Here is an 18,946-nt window from a genome sequence, read left to right as displayed (position 1 = left end):
GCGGAACCTTTCCAGTAAACACACATTTTCTAAACGAGGCGCAGTCCGCCTCTCATACTATGAAATCTGACTTTCGTGGCTGTGTCTGTTGAGCTCGAGGAAAATAATTATACTAAAGTCTGTCTAGATGACACGCTCGACGGAGTGGACAAGGTAACGTTTTTTGGGGTGATTCTTCAATTTGTGGCACTTTCGGCTTTTGAAAGTTTGAATAGATAAATAAATGTCTATCTGTTTTTTTTTCCAAAACTATTAAATGGTCTGGAACATAATAGCAAAGCTATGATCGTCCTACAAAATAAGTTTGATGTGATGCTTTTTTCAAAGTTGCAAAATGTGATGGTAGTGACAAGTTTAAATCTTTGGAGAAAAAGTTGGCAAGTCTTTAGACTTGCCAACCTAACCTGTTAGCTAGCATACAATGTACAATGAATATACGTGAATATAGGGAAATGTCTTATGTCTGAACTGAAATACTCAATTAGTAACTTGTTTGGTAATAACGCCTAATAAACATACTCTCAGATCAAGACATATAAATCTTCAAATTACATTTGTGGACATGAAAAAGTCATGTTTCTGCCATGACTGGTCATGCGCCTCTGGCACTTCTTATTTCCATGGCAACCACATTGTTGTTTGAAAAAACGTTATTGCTCTCTAAAATGTTCGGTGTGATGGTAGTGACAAGATGTATGAGAGACAACGATATTTAACGATAAAAAATGTGCAAATTGCACATATATAAGCCATACGAATTTGAAATGTGTCTTTTTAAATTATTATGAGAAAATGCAAAGTAAAGCTTTAATGAATTCAACAATTTTTATTACTTTATTATATATAGAGGGGAAGGTAAAAAGTCTGGGTTGGGGACAAGCCAAAAGCAGTGAAATTCTGGCACATTTGAATTTTCAACATACTGAAAAAATATTAAAATGTCATCATTGAGACACAAATCTTTTTTTTGTAGCTAACACAACCTAATATCTTTTTTTCTTTGAAAACTTTCTTTTTCTCTAACTTTTCTCTAACTTTCTGTAACTTTCTTTTTTCACTTTCTTTTTTTCCTCTCTAACGTCTTTTTTTTGGAAAAGTTTTTTTCCTTGAAAATCTACCGTGGGGATAGAAAAACTCCCTTAATTGAAGAATCACCCTTTTACTTCGTGTTTGTCGAACCCTAAGTGTGAGCAGCAGCTCTGACTGCAGTTATCACATATGTCGTTTTGTTTGGTTCCAGGCTCCTACGTGGAGGAATGTCCTTTACTCTGCTTATTTTGGGAAACATGCTTTTGGCGACGGACATTTCTGGTAAACACCAATGAAGGAAAACTTGAAACAGAAGCAATACGATAAATTCCATGAGGGGTGACTGATTTTATTCTTTATTAATTGGATGTATGCATTTCTTTCAGGTTCTGAAAATGAGCCAAGCCAGAATCTCCAATGTGTCAACGACTATGAGACGTTGATGTTCTGCGAGTTAACACAAAAAGGCGATCAAGACTGTAATGAATACAAATTGACTCTCGTAGAAAGGTCTGTTTATACTATTTTACTTCATGTCTTTATGCATGCTCAATAATCCAGGTAAGAAAATCAAAGAAAGTTGAATCAGTTCATCTGGACACAACGTTTATTGAGAAAAATGTTTCATACATATGTTTGTGTATGATTCATGCCTATATTTTATATTTACTCATAATACTGTTACTCATAATACTGTTTATTGTTTATTTCGAACGTTAAAGAAATTAAAGTGTATAATACAAGTAAACAAAAGAGAAAAAAATCAAAACAAGCAAATATCATCAAACATTTGTTTTAAATCTTGACAGTTCGAAAAGCAGTAGGCAGAAGTTAAAAAAAACTTTTCTAGTCCTACCCCTTTTTCTATTTTAGTATTTCAACAGTGAACTGTGTGATTTAAATGAAAACTCAATCATCTACTACCAGTGACCATGACGTCTATCTAGTAAACCATACAAAGATCATTTATTCAACTCAACAAGAACAAAGCAAGTGCAGAGCAACATCAAAACAACTCAAGAACAACTCATACAAGATGTCACAGCTCCGTCCCATATCTGTTCAAAATATTATTTTTAAAGAGTCTTTTAAATTTGATTATAGATTCACATGTTTTCATTTCATCACTGCAATTATTCCATATCTTGACACCTTTGGTTGTGACACAATGATATTTTGCATTTGTCCTTACTGGGTTTTGTTTAAACGTACATATTCCTCTCAGGTCACAATTATTTTCCCTCAGCTGGAACAACAATATTTTGTCTTCTAATGTAAAGCCCATTGAGCTTACTTGTAATGAACTGTGCTACGTATATAAATTGTCATCATCATCATCATCATCACTCATCTAAAAGACCTCTTGAGTCTCGACTGAATGCAGGTATCCTCACCACCCTTACAATAAATGATACAGTGGGTGAGGATGTGTACATCCTTGATAGGGAGGAATGTTGGTTTGAACGGGGAGTCAGTGAGGCCATCTATGTGAAGAGGGAACGACCATCTTTGAACTGGGGGGGGGGGCTAAGAGCACATCTGTCAACATCTTACAATGCTGTGATTGCAAACATTCCCTAGTCCTCTGTGAATAGTACACATGGCCATTGAAGGTCTAGTTAATTGTCACGGCAATTTGCTGATGGTTTTCGATCGTTATGCCACTGTATTGTTTATAAGGGTGGGGATACCTACAGTCAGTTGACACTGAAGAGGTCACTTGGATGAGTGATGAAACGTTTCTCTCAAGAAAAGTTGTGTCCAGATGAACTAATTCAACTTTCTGTGATATTTTATTCTCTTTAATTTCACAGGAAGAAACATTGTACTTTCAAGCGCAGTGAGCATGCCATCGGTAATTGTAGCTGCTCCATCGAAACGTTTTTTACTCTTGGGCAACAACACACAGCAACCCTCTGGACTGCTGAGAAACAGCTAGGGACTAAAACCTTCAGTGTCAACAGCACTAGTAAGTCGATTTCTTTTTGATCGTCCAACATTTGTGAAGAAAAAATTTCGGTGAGAAAGAGAACTAATTTTATGTTCAGACAAACATTGTATGTGTCAACAGTCTTTTTTTTTTATCCACGCCTACCTTCAGAAAGTGTGTCATACATAATAAGAGACTAGCGCTTTCCTTCTTTACTTTCTTTTTTTAAAGGATAGAGTTGTACATGTTTCAAGACAAAAGGAACATCATCTATTTCAGGATGGATTTCCAGTAAGTAGGTAGTGTAGGTAGCATTTCAGCAGATCAAATGGTGGAAGTTGAAGAAGGAAGACTGTTGTGTAGAGTTCAGGGAGGAGTTAAGACAGGCACTGGGTGGTAGTGAATAGTTACTGGATGGCTGGGCAAGCACTGCAGAAGGGACAGCTAGAAAGGTACTTGGTGTGTCATCAGGACAGAGGAAGGAAGACAAGGAGACGTGGTAGTGGAATGAGGAAGTACAGCAAAGTATATGGAGGAAAAGGTTGGCAAAGAAGAAGTGGGATAGTCAGAGAGATGAAGAAAGTAGATAGGAGTACAAGGAGATGCAGCGTAAAGTGAAGAGAGAGGTGGCAAAGGCAAAGGAAAAGGTGTATGGTGAGTTGTATGACAGGTTAGACACTAAAAAAGGGGAAAAAGACTTGTACCAATTAGCTAGACAGAGGGACCAAGCTGGGAAGGATGTGCAGCAGGTAAGGGCGATCAAGGATAGAGATTGAAATGTGCTGACAAGTGAGGCGAGTGTGTTGAGAAGGTGGAAGGAGTACTTTGAGGGGCTGATGAATGACGAAAATGAGAGAGGGAGAAGGTTGGATGATGTGGGGATAGTGAATCAGGAAGTGTGGTGGATTAGCAAGGAGGAGGTGAGGGCAGCTATGAAGAGGATGAAGAGCGGAAAGGCAGTTAGTCCAGAGGACATACGTATGGAGGCATGGCAATGTTTAGGAGAGATGGCAGTGGAGTTTTTAACTAGATTGTTTAACACAATCTTAGAAAGTGAGAGGATGCCTGAGGAGTGGAGAAGAAGCATACTGGTACGGATTTTCAAGAATAAGGGTGATATGCAGAACTGTAGTAACTACAGAGATATAAAGTTGATCCGCCACAGCATGAAGATATGGGAAAGAGTAATAGAAGCTAGGTTAAGAGAAGAGTTGACGATTAGCGAGCAACAGTATGGTTTCATGCCACGAAAGATCATTACAGATGCGATGTTTGCTTTGAGAATGTTGATTGAGAAGTATAGAGAAGGCCAGAAGGAGTTATATTGTGTTTTTGTGGATTTAGAGAAAGCATATGACAGGGTGCTGAGAGAGGAAGTGTGGTATTGTACGAGGAAGTCGGGAGTTGCAGATAAATATGTAAGAGTGGTGCAGGATATGTATGAGGGCAGTGTGACAATAGTGAGGTGTGCGGTTGGAATGACAGATGGGTTCAAGGTGGAGGTGGGATTACATCAAGGATTGGCTCTGAGCCCTTTCTTGTTTGCAATGGTGATGGACAGATTGACAGACAAGATCAGGCAGGAGTCTCCATGGACAATGATGTTTGCGGATGACATTGTGATCTGTAGTGAGAGTAGGTTGCAGATGGAGGAGAGTCTGGAGAGGGAGCGGTATGCACTGGAGAGAAGAGGAATGAAAGTCAGAAGGAGCAAGATGGAATACCTATGTGTAGCAAGTACCGGGCTTGGTACGGTGCAGGCAGTTATAGTTTGACAGATATCTGAGAACAGTCATGGAATAAAGACGTCAGTCAACCGTGACTTGCTTTCTCGAAGTCTCTCAACGTTATGAAGAAACCCCGTTCAACACAATATCATCACTCAACAGTGTCACAGCGCCCTCTGCTGTAATGATGTCGCCACTACATGCAACTGAGATTAAACCATTATGATTAAGTAAACATACAGACAGACTCCACATATAAAATAAAATGATTATGAACAATATATTCTCTCAAACCCCAAGATACCATCATAAATGTGATAACACTTCCAGTGGTCATCACATATGCATGAATGTGAGGGAGGACAGTGGAATGTTGAGGATGCAAGGACTGGAGGTGACGAAGGCATATGAGTTTAAATACTTGGGGTCAACTGTCCAAAGTAACGGGGAGTGCAGGAGAGAGGTGAAGAAGAGAGTGCAGGCAGGGTGGAGTGGGTGGAGAAGAGTGTCAGGAGTGATTTGCGACAGAAGGGTACCAGCAAGAGTTAAAGGGAAGGTTTACAAGATGGTTGTGAGACCTGCTATGTTATATGGTTTGGAGACAGTGGCACTGACGAAAAGAGAGGAGGTGGAGCTGGAGGTGGCAGAGTTGAAAATGCTAAGATTTTCACTGGGAGTGACAAAGAAGGACAGGTTTAGGAATGATTATATTAGAGGGACCGCTCAAGTTGGACGGTTTGGAGACAAAGCAAGAGAGGCAAGATTGAGATGGCTTGGACATGTGTGGAGGAGAGATGCTGGGTATATTGGGAGAAGGATGCTGAATATGGAGCTGCTAGGGAAGAGGAAAAGAGGAAGGCCAAAGAGGAGGTTTATGGATGTTGTGAGAAGACATGCAGGTGGCTGGTGTGACAGAGGAAGATACAGAAGACAGGAAGAAATGGAAACGGATGATCCGCTGTGGCAACCCCTAACGGGAGCAGCCGAAAGTAGTAGTAGTAGTATTAGTAGTAGTAAGTAGCATTTCAGCCTGCTATTACAAAGGCCCAACTGTAAACCTTGTTGCTGTTTCTCCAGTTAAACCCAAAGCTCCAGCAATCACCTCAGTGAAAAAGACAAAAAATGGTAATTTTGAAGTCACGTGGAAGAAAAATTACAATTCATCCTTTGCTACATCCTTAACTGCAGTGGTCACTTACCGAAAGAAAGGAGAAACACGCGAGGTAAGAGAAATATCACAGACACTTATTTGCATGATAGAGATGTATATGCATGTTGTTAGACATAGTATTGAGTTGTTGTTACCTGGGTGTACGTACTTCATTTTTTGAGCTGGCTACTTTATGTAGGTAGCGCTACTCGTAGCCACACTGCTGATACAACAGTGTGTGATTATTGGTAACCTGCTTAAAGCAGGGCATTCTTTAAAGTACTGTACTGTAGCTATGACCTGCACACTCGGAGTACTTGCCTACAGCACTAAAACATGGTAAGCAATTGTAAATAAACATTCTCCTCTTTTGACAAGGCAATCAGTATTATAATATGCATATAACTGCATTTTAACACATAAAAGAGACTGTATTACCTAAGTCCTTGGTTAACAAATAAATCTTTTATTGAGGGGAATATTACAGTCCTCTGTCATCCTGTCTGTTAGTTGCTTCAATGTGACAGTTTGCATGCCAAGGGGAAAAAAGAGGCCAAAGTGCATATACTTCTGAAAAAGGTTGCAAGTTATAACAAACCAAAACATAGCAACAAAACAGCAATATGAATGTAAATGTATGAAGGACATCACACGAAAGCAAGTCTGTGTGTATGTGTGTGTGTGTGTGTATTTATATATATATGTGTGTGTGTGTATATGTGTGTGTATGTAGAGAGAGAGAGAGAGAGAGAGAGAGAGAGAGAGAGAGAGAGAGAGAGAGAGAGAGAGAGAGAGAGAGAGAGAGAGAGAGATAAAAAGAAAATTCTATAAAATAGACATCCCAATTAAAATCTGGTCCAAAATCTTTGACAGTGTCATCCTGCCCATTGCAGTATATGAAAGTGAAGTATGAGGTCCACTCAGTCACCAAGACTACTCTAGATGGGACAAACATCCAAAAGAAGCCGTGCATGCAGAATTCTGTAGAAAATTGTTAAACGTACAAAGTAAAACACCAACAAATACATGCAGGGCATTAATAATAGACATCCAAAAAAGATCACTTAAAGTATGGATGCACCTTAACTCAAGTCCCCATGACACATTGCAATTTAAAGCATTCCAAATCCAAGAGCTAGGAAAGAGTCCCCTCAGTCAGCTGGTTCTGAAACTAACTAACCCTGTAACCACTAACATAGATGAGTTTCACACTAGCACTGCTAACCAACCACAGATTAGAGTAAACCAAATCATCAGACAATGCAAAAACTCATATTTGGAACATTGGGACATAGAAACCAAATCACAACACAAATTAGAATGTTATCGGGCCCTAAAAAGAGAATACAAATTGGCTGACTAGCTCTCCACTGTCAGAGATAGTAAGCAGAGACAGATCGTTACCAAGGCTCAGTGACCACAGTAAAGCCATTGAAAAGGGCAGACACAAAAAATCTTGGCTACCAAAAGAGCAACGAATATGTGGTCACTGTATGGCAGGTGAGGCCAAGACAGAGATGCACTTCCTCCTAAATTGTGAAAAACTCCAGAACATAAGAAAAAAATACCAGGAGAAATTTGAAAACCAGATTCCAAGTTTTCTACTCCTGGATGAGAAAGAACAATGACCACTTATTTTAGGAGAGGGCCAAAGTGCACACCTTGCGGCACAATATGTGTCAGAATGCCATAGCCTAAAGGTCAGTGAGTGACCAAAACACTGTCAATTACTGTCAGTTGCTGTTCAGGTGCTGTTCCATGTTTCTGCCAGATCTATGTATTCCTTTTTCCTTTTTTTTTGTTTTGTTTAGAACTCTGTTGACCTGTTTTGCGGTCACTGCTTTGGCAACATTGTAATGAATGCAGTCATGCCAATAAAGCATCATTGAATTGAATTGAATTGAAATGAATTGAGAGAGAAAGAGAGCGAGAGAGCTGAGCCAGAAGGCAATTTACCAGTCAATCTTCGTTCCAACCCTCACCTATGGTCATGAGCTTTGGGTAGTGACCGAAAGGGTGAGATCGCGGATACAAGCAGCTGAAATTAATTTCCTCCGTAAGGTTTCTGGGCTCAGCTTTAGAGATAGGGTGAGGAGCTTGGACATCCGGAGGGAGCTCAGAGTAGAACCACTGCTCCTTTGTGTTGAAAGGAGCCAGTTGAGGTGGTTCAGGCATCTGATTAGGATGCCTCCTGGGTGCCTTCCTTTGGACGTTTTCCAGGCACGTCCAACTGGGAGGAGACCCTGAGGTAGACCCAGAACTTGCTAGGGGGACTACATATCCAATCTGACCTGGGAACGTATTGGGATACACCAGGAGGAGCTGGAGGGCATTGTTTGGGAAAGGGATGTCTGGAGTGCCCTACTTAGCTTGCTGCCCCCACGAACTGATGCTGGAGAAGCGGCTGATGATCAGATGATATATAGCCATCCATCCATTGTCCAAATCGCTTATCCTGCTCTCAGGGTCATGGGTATGCTGGAGCCTATCCCATCAGTCATTGGACAGCAGGCGGGAAGACACCCTGGACAGGCCGCTAGGCCATCACAGGGCCCACACACACACACACACACACACACACACACACACACACACACACAGTCAAGCCTCAGGACAACTTAGTATGGTCGATTCATCTGACCTACGTGTCTTTGGACTTTGGAACTGTTTGGACTGTATACACACACACACACACACACACACACACACACACACACACACACACACACACACACACACACACACACACACACACACACACAAACACACACACACACACACCACCCTACAGTGACACTGTGGCCACAAACATCGGCAAGCAGTTTTTTGAACTTTTGGATAAGTGCTTTACCCTGGACCATCATCTGAGGAAGATATTCAATTGGAACACCATCAAAATTAGTTACAGCTGCACGCCTAACATTCAACAAATAATAACCTCCCACAACTCAAGGATCATGAACAAATCAATGACACCTTCCTCAAAACCGGACTCCTCCAACTGCAGCTGCCGTGTGAACGACTCATGCCCCCTCGAAAGAAAATGCCAGACGAAAGGAGTTACCTACCAAGCTACGGTGACGAGAAAGGACAACAGCAAAATAGAGACATGCGTCGGTCTGACAGAGGGGACATTCAAAAAGAGGTTTAATGCACACATGTAGCTTTAGAAACAACCGTTTAAAGAATGTAACATCTTTAAGCCGTTATATTTGGTCATTGGCGGACAGAAACATTAATTATTCAACCACCTGGAAAATCCTCTCAAAGAACAAAGCATATTCAACCAGTAGTAAAATGTGCAATCTATGCCTAACTGAAAAATATTTGATCATTTGCAAACCAGAAATGTCCACATTGAATAACAGGAATGAATTGGCCAGCGGTTGCAGACATAGATACAAGCACATATTTTGTAATTATAAATAAATCATGTCAATAGACAAATACCAACCCCCCCCCCATTGGACCTTAGCGATCACATGTTTTGGAAATTTTGAATGTCGCACGTCTCCCTTCCCCATTGGATGTTGTGCACACATGATGTGCATGACGAGGCAGTAAATGGTATGTTCTTTCCTGAGTAGCTTTATTGACAGCTGATGATTGCTTATGGCATGAAACAGGCTTGTACTGTCTCATAAAGAATTTACTTGACTCACTGGTTTATATATATATATCAACACAGATACAGGAAATACAGGAAAAAATTTTTTAATGCATTGCAGTACAGGCCTGTTTCGTGCATCGTGCACTCATCAGCTGCTAATATATACAGTGCATCCGGAAAGTATTCACACCCTTTCACTTTCCCCACATTTTGTTATGTTACAGCCTTATTCCAAAATGGATTAAATTCCTTTTTTTTCTCATCAATCTACACACAATACCCCATAATGACAAAGCGAAAAAGGTTTTGTAGAAATTTTTGTAAATGTATTAAAAATAAAAAACTGAAATAATGCATGTACATAAGTATTCACACCCTTTACTCAGTACTTGGTTGAGGCACCCTTGGCAGCGATTACAGCCTCAAGTCTTCTTGGGTATGAAGCTACAAGCTTGGCACACCTATATTTGGGGTATTTCTCCCATTCTTTTCTGCAGATCCTCTCAAGCTATGTAAGGTTAGATGGGGAGTGTCGCTGCACAGCTATTTTCAGGTCTTTCCAGAGATGTTCAATGGGGTTCAAGTCTGGGCTCTGGCTGGGCCACTCAAGGACATTCACAGACTTGTCCCGAAGCCACTCCTTCATTGTCTTGGCTGTGTGCTTAGGGTCGTTGTCGTGTTGAAAGGTAAACCTTCGCCCCAGTCTGAGGTCCTGAGTGCTCTGGAGCAGGTTTTCATCAAGGATCTCTCTGTACTTTGCTCCATTCATCTTTCCCTCAATCCTGACTAGTCTCCCAGTTCCTGCTGCTGAAAAACGTCCCCACAGCATGATGCTGCCACCACCATGCTTCACTGTAGGGATGGTATTAGCAAGGTGATGAGAGGTGTTTGGTTTCCTCCAGACGTGATGTTTGGCATTCAGGCCAAAGAGTTCAATCTTGGTTTCATCAGACCAGAGAATCTTGTTTCTCATGGTCTGAGAGTCCTTAGGGTGCTTTCTGGCAAACTCCAAGCGGGCTGTCATGTGCCTTTTACTGAGCAGAGGCTTCTGTCTGGCCACTCTACCATAAAGGCCTGATTTGTGGAGTGCTGCAGAGATGGTTGTCCTTCTGGAAGATTCTCCCATCTCCACAGAGGAACGCTGGAGCTCAGTCAGAGTGACCATCGGGTTCTTGGTTACCTCCCTGACCAAGGCCCTTCTCCCCCGATTGCTCAGTTTGGCTGGGTGACCAGCTCTAGGAAGAGTCCTGGTGGATCCAAACGGTTTCTATTTACGAATGATGGAGACCACTGTGCTCTTCGGGAACTTCAAAGCTGTAGAAATTTTTTTGTACCCTTCCCCAGATCTGCGCCTCGATACAATCCTGTCTCGGAAGTCCACAGACAATTCCTTTGACTTCATAGCTTGGTTTCTGCTCTGACATGCACTGTCAACAGTGGGACCTTATATAGACAGGTGTGTGCCTTTCCAAATCATGTCCGATCAATTGAATTTACTACGGGTGGACTCCAATCAAGATGTAGAAACATCTCAAGGATGATCAGTGGAAACAGGATGAACCTGAGCTCAATTTTGAGTGTCATAGCAAAGGGTGTGAATACTTATGTACATGCAATATTTCAGTTTTTTATTTTTAAGAAATTTGCGAAAATATCTACAAAACCATTTTCACTTTGTCATTATGGGGTATTGTGTGTAGATGATGAGAAAAAAAAAGCAATTTAATCCATTTTGGAGTAAGGCTGTAACATAACAAAATGTGGGGAAAGTGAAGGGGTGTGAATACTTTCCGGATGCACTGTATATATATATATATATATATATATATATATATATATATATATATATATATATATATATATATATATATATATATATATATATACACTACCGTTCAAAAGTTTGGGATCACCCAAACAATTTTGTGTTTTCCATGAAAAGTCACACTTATTCACCACCATATGTTGTGAAATGAATAGAAAATAGAGTCAAGACATTGACAAGGTTAGAAATAATGATTTTTATTTGAAATAAGATTTTTTTTACATCAAACTTTGCTTTCGTTAAAGAATCCTCCATTTGCAGCAATTACAGCATTGCAGACCTTTGGCATTCTAGCTGTTAATTTGTTGAGGTAATCTGGAGAAATTGCACCCCACGCTTCCAGAAGCAGCTCCCACAAGTTGGATTGGTTGGATGGGCACTTCTTTGAGCAGATTGAGTTTCTGGAGCATCACATTTGTGGGGTCAATTAAACGCTCAAAATGGCCAGAAAAAGAGAACTTTCATCTGAAACTCGACAGTCTATTCTTGTTCTTAGAAATGAAGGCTATTCCATGCAAGAAATTGCTAAGAAATTGAAGATTTCCTACACCGGTGTGTACTACTCCCTTCAGAGGACAGCACAAACAGGCTCTAACAGGTACTATTTAATGAAGATGCCAGTTGGGGACCTGTGAGGCGTCTGTTTCTCAAACTAGAGACTCTAATGTACTTATCTTCTTGCTCAGTTGTGCAACGCGGCCTCCCACTTCTTTTTCTACTCTGGTTAGAGCCTGTTTGTGCTGTCCTCTGAAGGGAGTAGTACACACCGGTGTAGGAAATCTTCAATTTCTTAGCAATTTCTCGCATGGAATAGCCTTCATTTCTAAGAACAAGAATAGACTGTCGAGTTTCAGATGAAAGTTCTCTTTTTCTGGCCATTTTGAGCGTTTAATTGACCCCACAAATGTGATGCTCCAGAAACTCAATCTGCTCAAAGAAGTGCCCATCCAACCAATCCAACTTGTGGGAGCTGCTTCTGGAAGCGTGGGGTGCAATTTCTCCAGATTACCTCAACAAATTAACAGCTAGAATGCCAAAGGTCTGCAATGCTGTAATTGCTGCAAATGGAGGATTCTTTGACGAAAGCAAAGTTTGATGTAAAAAAAATCTTATTTCAAATACAAATCATTATTTCTAACCTTGTCAATGTCTTGACTCTATTTTCTATTCATTTCACAACATATGGTGGTGAATAAGTGTGACTTTTCATGGAAAACACAAAATTGTTTGGGTGATCCCAAACTTTTGAACGGTAGTGTATATATATATATATATTAGCAGCTGCTAATATGTTTGTATGACTTAAATTACTGGGTAGGGAATTTTTTTTAGCGTGATATGTGAATGAGACTTTTTGTTGATAGCAGAATGATAAAGTCAATGGTGGTGAACATGAAAGATGATAAAGGCTTGTATAACTGAATTTTACTACCAATGATGAAATGTATTTAAGAATAGAGGGTTATTTTTGTCAGAAGAGAAAAGGATTTCCCTTACAATTTTTGCATTTTCAGTGATAAGGTTTATTGGTCTTTTTTGGTTGGTAATGTGATATCTGTTATTCTTTGTGATTAAGTCGCATTGAACATTTTTCTTTTTTTTTTTTGCTGTTGTAAATGCTAGACAAAAAACATGTCACTGGAAAAAGTTACCTAGCATACTATTTTTTTTTTCATAGACAGAGTCAATACCTACCAGATTGTCAACCTATGAAATCCTTGAGAGAGACCTGGAGCCAAACACAGAATATGTGGTCAGTGTTAGAAGCTACTATTTACTTAAACAGCACAGTGACAGAAGCCAAGAATGGGAATTCAAAACCCGTAAGTATTATTTTAAAATCATTTTCTTAAGATAATTTAGGTTCATAGCAATCTGTTTTTTTCTGTGCAGCACAAACACTGAAAGTTGATTTTGCGTTTACTTAGTGATGGGTCTGTCACACATGACCACAGTACATCTTCTCGATCACAATATGATGTTCTAAAAGCGGCTTTATTATGTGGGCAACCACTGTCTTTCACAAACTACACCTTACTGGGTTTCTATATATGTAATAAAGATGCAATGTAAAATATATTTGACTACTTAAAATTTGATCATTCCACAAAAAGTCAGTTAAAGTTTGACTTGTAGAGAAAAAATAAGAATATCAAGACTCTCCAAGATGACAGTTTGTCTTTTCTAAATCTCATTTTACTGTTTTCGGAACCCATCATCATGTAAGTGTTGTATAACACTATCCAGTGCCCTGTTTCTCATATGTGTATAACTGAATTGGCTGGATTAAAACGTTGATAATTTAAAATAAACACATTATTTTCAATTCCTTGTAATATTCTAGTAATCTAGCCTTAACTGTCATCACAGCTACACCCCCTATAGGGATGTATTTAATTTAACCCATCCATGAACCCATGAAGTCCTCGTTTCAGGCAGAGATGCCTGGACCATCCCATAGAGAGGTGCCCAAAGATCATGGAGCTGTTATGATAAGACAAGCTTGTAGAAGGAAACACAATTTGAGAGACTGCTGAAATTGTTTTGCTCATTCAAACGCTTATGTGAGCTGTATAGATTTAGCTGAGAATGGATTATTTTTCTGAAGAATTTATCAGAAACATATATTTTGAACTCCATTGGGGCAACGTGTCAGCAGTGACCCAAACACTTTGCATGCCCTTGGCTTTTCTCCAATAGCACATTCTTATTTGTAGTACGGGAAACCAAGAATGTACACTTACCTACCAGTCAGAAGGGAAACTTTCTGTGAAGGAAAGACATTCAGGACCTTTTTTCATATTCTATACTTTACAGCTGCTTCCTTTAAAAGCCTACTGATGAATATCATTATTGGCCTTAGCGTTACCGCCATCTTCATTACCAGTGTTGTGTTTGTTTGTGGGGTTAGGTAAGTAATTTTCCCTAAAATACTCTTTTTACATTACATGCAGAAAGCAATTTTTCATACCTTGCAATTTGTTTCTTCTTTTGGAGCAGTTTTATTTCTCTGTTCTTCTGTCTGTCATTCTTATAAAGTTGATTTGTCCACTGTTTTGATCATAGGCTCAAAGCAAAGTGGTGGGACATTGTTGTCGAACACCCAAACAAAACTCTTATATATGTGACTCCAGGTGAACAAAAGGTGAGGCTCTCTGCAATGTTAACTTAAACCTTTTGACAGATTTGTTCATTCTTATTGATTATTTTACGGTATCACTGTTCCTGCAATTACCATATTGAGAAATACACTTAATTTTCTTAAGTTTTTAAATGTTTACTTCTGAAAATATAAGGTTTTATTTCATTGTAGTGTTATATGATTTTCAATAGGTGTTGTCAAAATGAAATTGCTTTGAATTTAAATCTTTCTTTTGATTTTATCACCCAATATTACAGCTCTTACAGCCTTCGCAAACAGTCATCTCCCCCATCTATGTCGATCTCCCTAAAGAGGATCCTAATGAAGGCAAAGCATGGTTAGTATTGCAGAAGAATTGCCACAGTAAAACTTAATCTGTCTTGTTAGGATTTCTACTTGCATGATTGCATTCTAACTTCATGTTTTGTATCTCTCTCTATTCAGGTTAAAGTATTGTCCAACGTCCTCTCTGGGTTATGCTGACACGCTGTCTGTTGACATCATTGCCAACGTTCAAGACGCCCTCCACAAAGCCCTCCCCCAACTCCTGCTGATATCGTCACCAAACAAAAGTTTTGTGACAGAATCAAACAGAGATAACGATCTGACCGACTACAATCCTTGTTACCTGAGAGATGACAACTCTGGGGGCTCTCCTGGATTGTTTAGCTATGACAACAGGACTTACATTCCCATTCCCAGTTGTGAGAACCAAATTATGAGTGGAAACTCGGAGACTCCAGCACCAACCGGAATGACTTGTGGCCCCGCTTACCATCCTGGTGAGGGTGTAAGTCTTAGAAACACCTGTCCAGATCCACAGGTGCAGGTTTGTCGTGTTACAGGTCAGCAAGACCTTGATTTAACACTTTTCGGTGTTTCATCTAATATGCAAACAGACTTTTCTTACCATGCATGCGATGCAGATTCTGAGACCTTGCCCTCTAGCTTCTCTGTGTCTTCTGATCATGATCCAAATGTCAGTGAGGAAGTCGGAGGCACTACTGACACAGGAGACCTTAGATATGTATGCTAAACAGACAATATCTGATACAAACCCCTGTTAAGGCACTCTGCCTATCACATTATGCAGCTTACCCCCATCTGACGATGACTATCAAGCTTTTCAGTCTAGTGAAACAGCCAGACATGTTGGCACCAATGCAGAGTGGTAGTTGTAAATGACCCATATTACTTTATATTATATTTGATATTATTAAGACAAGTTATTGAGATTATTATATGGTGCTTTGTTAATTAGACTTATATGCTATTGAATTTGTTATAGAGTGCCATGTACCAGATTTGATTTTATAGTGAATTGTACTTTTATTGTTTACATACCTTTTATTGTGAAAACATTGATATGGTCTCCTCTATATGTTACTGTGCGTGCGCAAGTTGACGGCAGAAACGAGAAGGAAAGTTGAAATGGCTTACGTTCGCATGCCATGAGAAAGCCAAGGACTGTTCGTGAAGAATATTGTTTATCATTTTTTATTTAGCACCTAGCTGGAAGGCGAACAGGTATGTGTGTAGCGTGACTGTATAATTTGAGTTCGTTATGAGGTGTTATTTTTATGTCTTGTGTAACCGGATTTAGAAGTTAGCTAAATGAGCTAATGCTAGCAGCGCTATGCGCGTTGTTACGGCAGCTAGCTATGGTGGAAACGTGGTCGCATGTATGAGTGTATGATTGTATGTTTTATTTTGCTTTCAGCTCTTATGGTGTGTCTGTGGTGTTTCCTGTAAATAAATGGTATAGGCCAGGAGCCAGGACCAGCCCTCAGGATGTTTTCTGCTACCTTTTTTTCACTATTATTTCTTGTTAGCCTATACCTTGGGCCATCAGAAGTTGATAACGAGCACCCCCAACTCGGCCCCGTTTGGCCACAGGGGGCCAAAAACCCAATTTTTGAGCCATGTTCCTGGCGAAATTATGTACATGCAAGTATTAAGGTACTACAATGGCATAAATAGTCATACAAGAATGAAATTTGGCAGAGAGTATCCTGATACATAGGGGGACGCAGAACTCAATTTTAAGATATCACCCACACCATCCCCAAAAAGACAAAAAAAGTACTGTCCACCTGACAAATTATCATCAAAATTATTATTCTTCAGCACTTTATGAATATGTATGCCTCACTTGTGTATAGACAACTTCCCTAGTTCTTAAGCTTCAATTTGAGCCCAAGATGACCTTTCTATCTCAAATATTACTCTTGCTGTGGCCGAAAGTCTTCACTATAGGCCTACAGTACCTCAAATATGAAAAAAAGCAGATATGTATAATTTCCATTGCCATAGTAACTGTGGGCTGTATCAGAAGCAGCCTGAATACCACAAGGCCACCGCAGATTGAAGGTATGTATTAGGTTCTAGACCAGTGACTAAGCATTGTAACAATGATTAGAATATTTATTAAACTGATATTTTACAATCTTAACATGATTTAAGCTAGTCTCTTTAGTTTTAGCTAGCTAGCAAGCACAATTTTGCAATCAAGCTAGCGAGGTTGCAATATTCATGAGGTGTGTTGTAGCTACAGTTGGAATACTATCAGTCTGCACATTTGAGGTGATAAGAGAAATAATTGTAATGCAAAGCATTATATTTGAATCAATGTGAATTGGCACACTGAATAGTACTCCCTATTTCATTATTGCAATACTGATTTTAAGATGGTTGCATTGTTACAGTATATGAATCAGTCAAGATGCCAAAGAGATGACAAGATGATGAAGACTGGACACCTTGCCAGAGTTCTTCAAAGCAGAAGAAACAGCCACCGCCCCAGTCACCTCTGGGAAATTGCATTCTGCATGGTTGTAAGGGAACAGTAAATGTTAAGTTTATAGCCTTTTCTTCTAAGGCTGATCCACTTAATGCATTTACTGAAATCCACGACATGAAAAACAAACTTTTGACACAAACGTCTGACTGTGGTGGCATGCCAGATGTTTGTGACTCAATTCCTGATGAATTATCTGCTGATTGTGGGTATCATGAAAACTGTCGACGCATTTTTTTCTGTAATGCTAACCGTGCTTTAGCAAGAAATTGTCAAGCAGAAAAATACGCTACTAGACCAACACATGAGCATGTGGATTCTTCCGTTTTGTTTGGAAATTATTGCATATTCTGCAAAAGTGGCACAGTGAAGCAAGCTTCTGGCAATAGATATAGCTTGCAGAAATTCCAATCAAATGCATACAAAAATATTGAGCAAAAAGCTATGGAACTAGGTGATGAAGATTTGTTGTGCAAAATCCAGGGAGTTGATTTATTTGCTAAGGAGGCTCAATTTCATGACTGCTGTCGCAAGCAGTACTTAGTAAAGCGAGCACCTCAGCCTGACACTACAGCTGCAGCGGATAAAATAACTACAAAGAAGGGAATGATCAGTAAAGCTTTCAATGGGGTGTATGTTCATATAAAAACAGAAGTTATTCAAAAGGGTCAGGTTGTGAAACTTGCTCATCTTACTGTTTTGTATAATGAAACCTTGAGACAATTTGGAGAAGAAGCTCCTGCTCAGATAACAAGCCATAACCTGAGACTAAAAATCGAATGCTGTCCTGATCTCAAAGATAGTATCGACTTCTCATCTTGCCCATACAAAGACACATTAGTGTTTTGTACATCCCAAGAATCTATGAAGACGACAGTGTGTTCAGCTTATGAGATGGGAATTACTGATTGGAGTAAGAGATCAGCCATGATCTTCACAAGAAAATCCTAAAAGCCTTCAAAAATTCTGAACCACTCCCCTGGCCTCCTAGAGCTCAGGATCTCCCTGACCCAAAAGAGGAGATTCCTTCTGAGGTTTTCCAATTTGTTTTAAACCTAATCTGAGGTGAGAGGAAGCCATCATATCGGGAGGACAATCTGGCATCATCAATTTCTCAAGACATCTGCAGAGCAGTTACAGCAGGTCAATGGAAGATGAAGAAACACATCTTACTATGTATGACACTACGCCATCTCTTCCGATCCAAGAGCATCACCACTCTGATAAATAGACTTGGCCACTGTGAGTCCTACACATACTCAATAGAACTTGAAACGGCTCTGGAAAATTCAATTGTGGAAAGTGCTTCATTAATCAGCAACTCAGATGTTATCAAGAGACAACCTGATGGAGCAGTCTTACATTGTGACTGGGACAATTTTGATCAGCTAGTATCTGATGTATATGGGGCAGGGTCCATTCATACCGCTGTAGGCATCTACCTGCAAGATCAAGGGTCCTGTGCAGATGCAGCAGCCCTGACCACAACACAGCCTACACAAGAGTCAGCCTACACTAATCCGAACACTCAACCTCCAAAAAAACAATGATCATTTAAAAGTCCTGCTCAGGAGTTGCCAACTTACTACAAGCGGAAACGATCTGAACCAGCTAACTTGGAGTCATCCAATTCAAATAACACATCCACATACCACTCAAAATCATCAGATAGTGATATAATTTGGGTCATTGCTCATAAAATCAACTCCGGCGATCAGCACATCCCTGGTCTGTCA

At 39.8% G+C, this 18,946-nt stretch overlaps 1 protein-coding gene across 1 annotated transcript; it reads left to right on the top strand.

Moving 5' to 3' along the window:
• LOC130111355 (uncharacterized) lies at positions 1-16,202 on the top strand. Its single transcript, XM_056278519.1, has 10 exons — positions 1-153; positions 1,241-1,311; positions 1,416-1,539; positions 2,844-2,998; positions 5,764-5,909; positions 12,950-13,094; positions 14,089-14,182; positions 14,338-14,416; positions 14,671-14,750; positions 14,858-16,202. Exons 1-10 carry the CDS (start codon positions 128-130, stop codon positions 15,447-15,449), a joined length of 1,512 nt encoding a protein of 503 aa, XP_056134494.1. The 5' UTR covers positions 1-127; the 3' UTR covers positions 15,450-16,202.
• The last annotated feature ends 2,744 nt before the right edge of the window (positions 16,203-18,946 follow it).

This window comes from Lampris incognitus, chromosome 4 (assembly GCF_029633865.1).
Source record: "Lampris incognitus isolate fLamInc1 chromosome 4, fLamInc1.hap2, whole genome shotgun sequence".
Taxonomy (NCBI): Eukaryota; Metazoa; Chordata; class Actinopteri; order Lampriformes; family Lampridae; genus Lampris; species Lampris incognitus.
This window is presented reverse-complemented; position numbering and strand designations above follow the sequence as displayed.

Coding starts and splice junctions, on each gene's coding strand:
- LOC130111355 (XM_056278519.1), top strand. CDS start 128: ATGACACGCTCGACGGAGTGGACAAG. Junction 14,183..14,337: donor GTGTTTGTTTGTGGGGTTAG/GTAAGTAATTTT, acceptor TTTTGATCATAG/GCTCAAAGCAAAGTGGTGGG. Junction 14,751..14,857: donor CCTAATGAAGGCAAAGCATG/GTTAGTATTGCA, acceptor CTCTCTATTCAG/GTTAAAGTATTGTCCAACGT.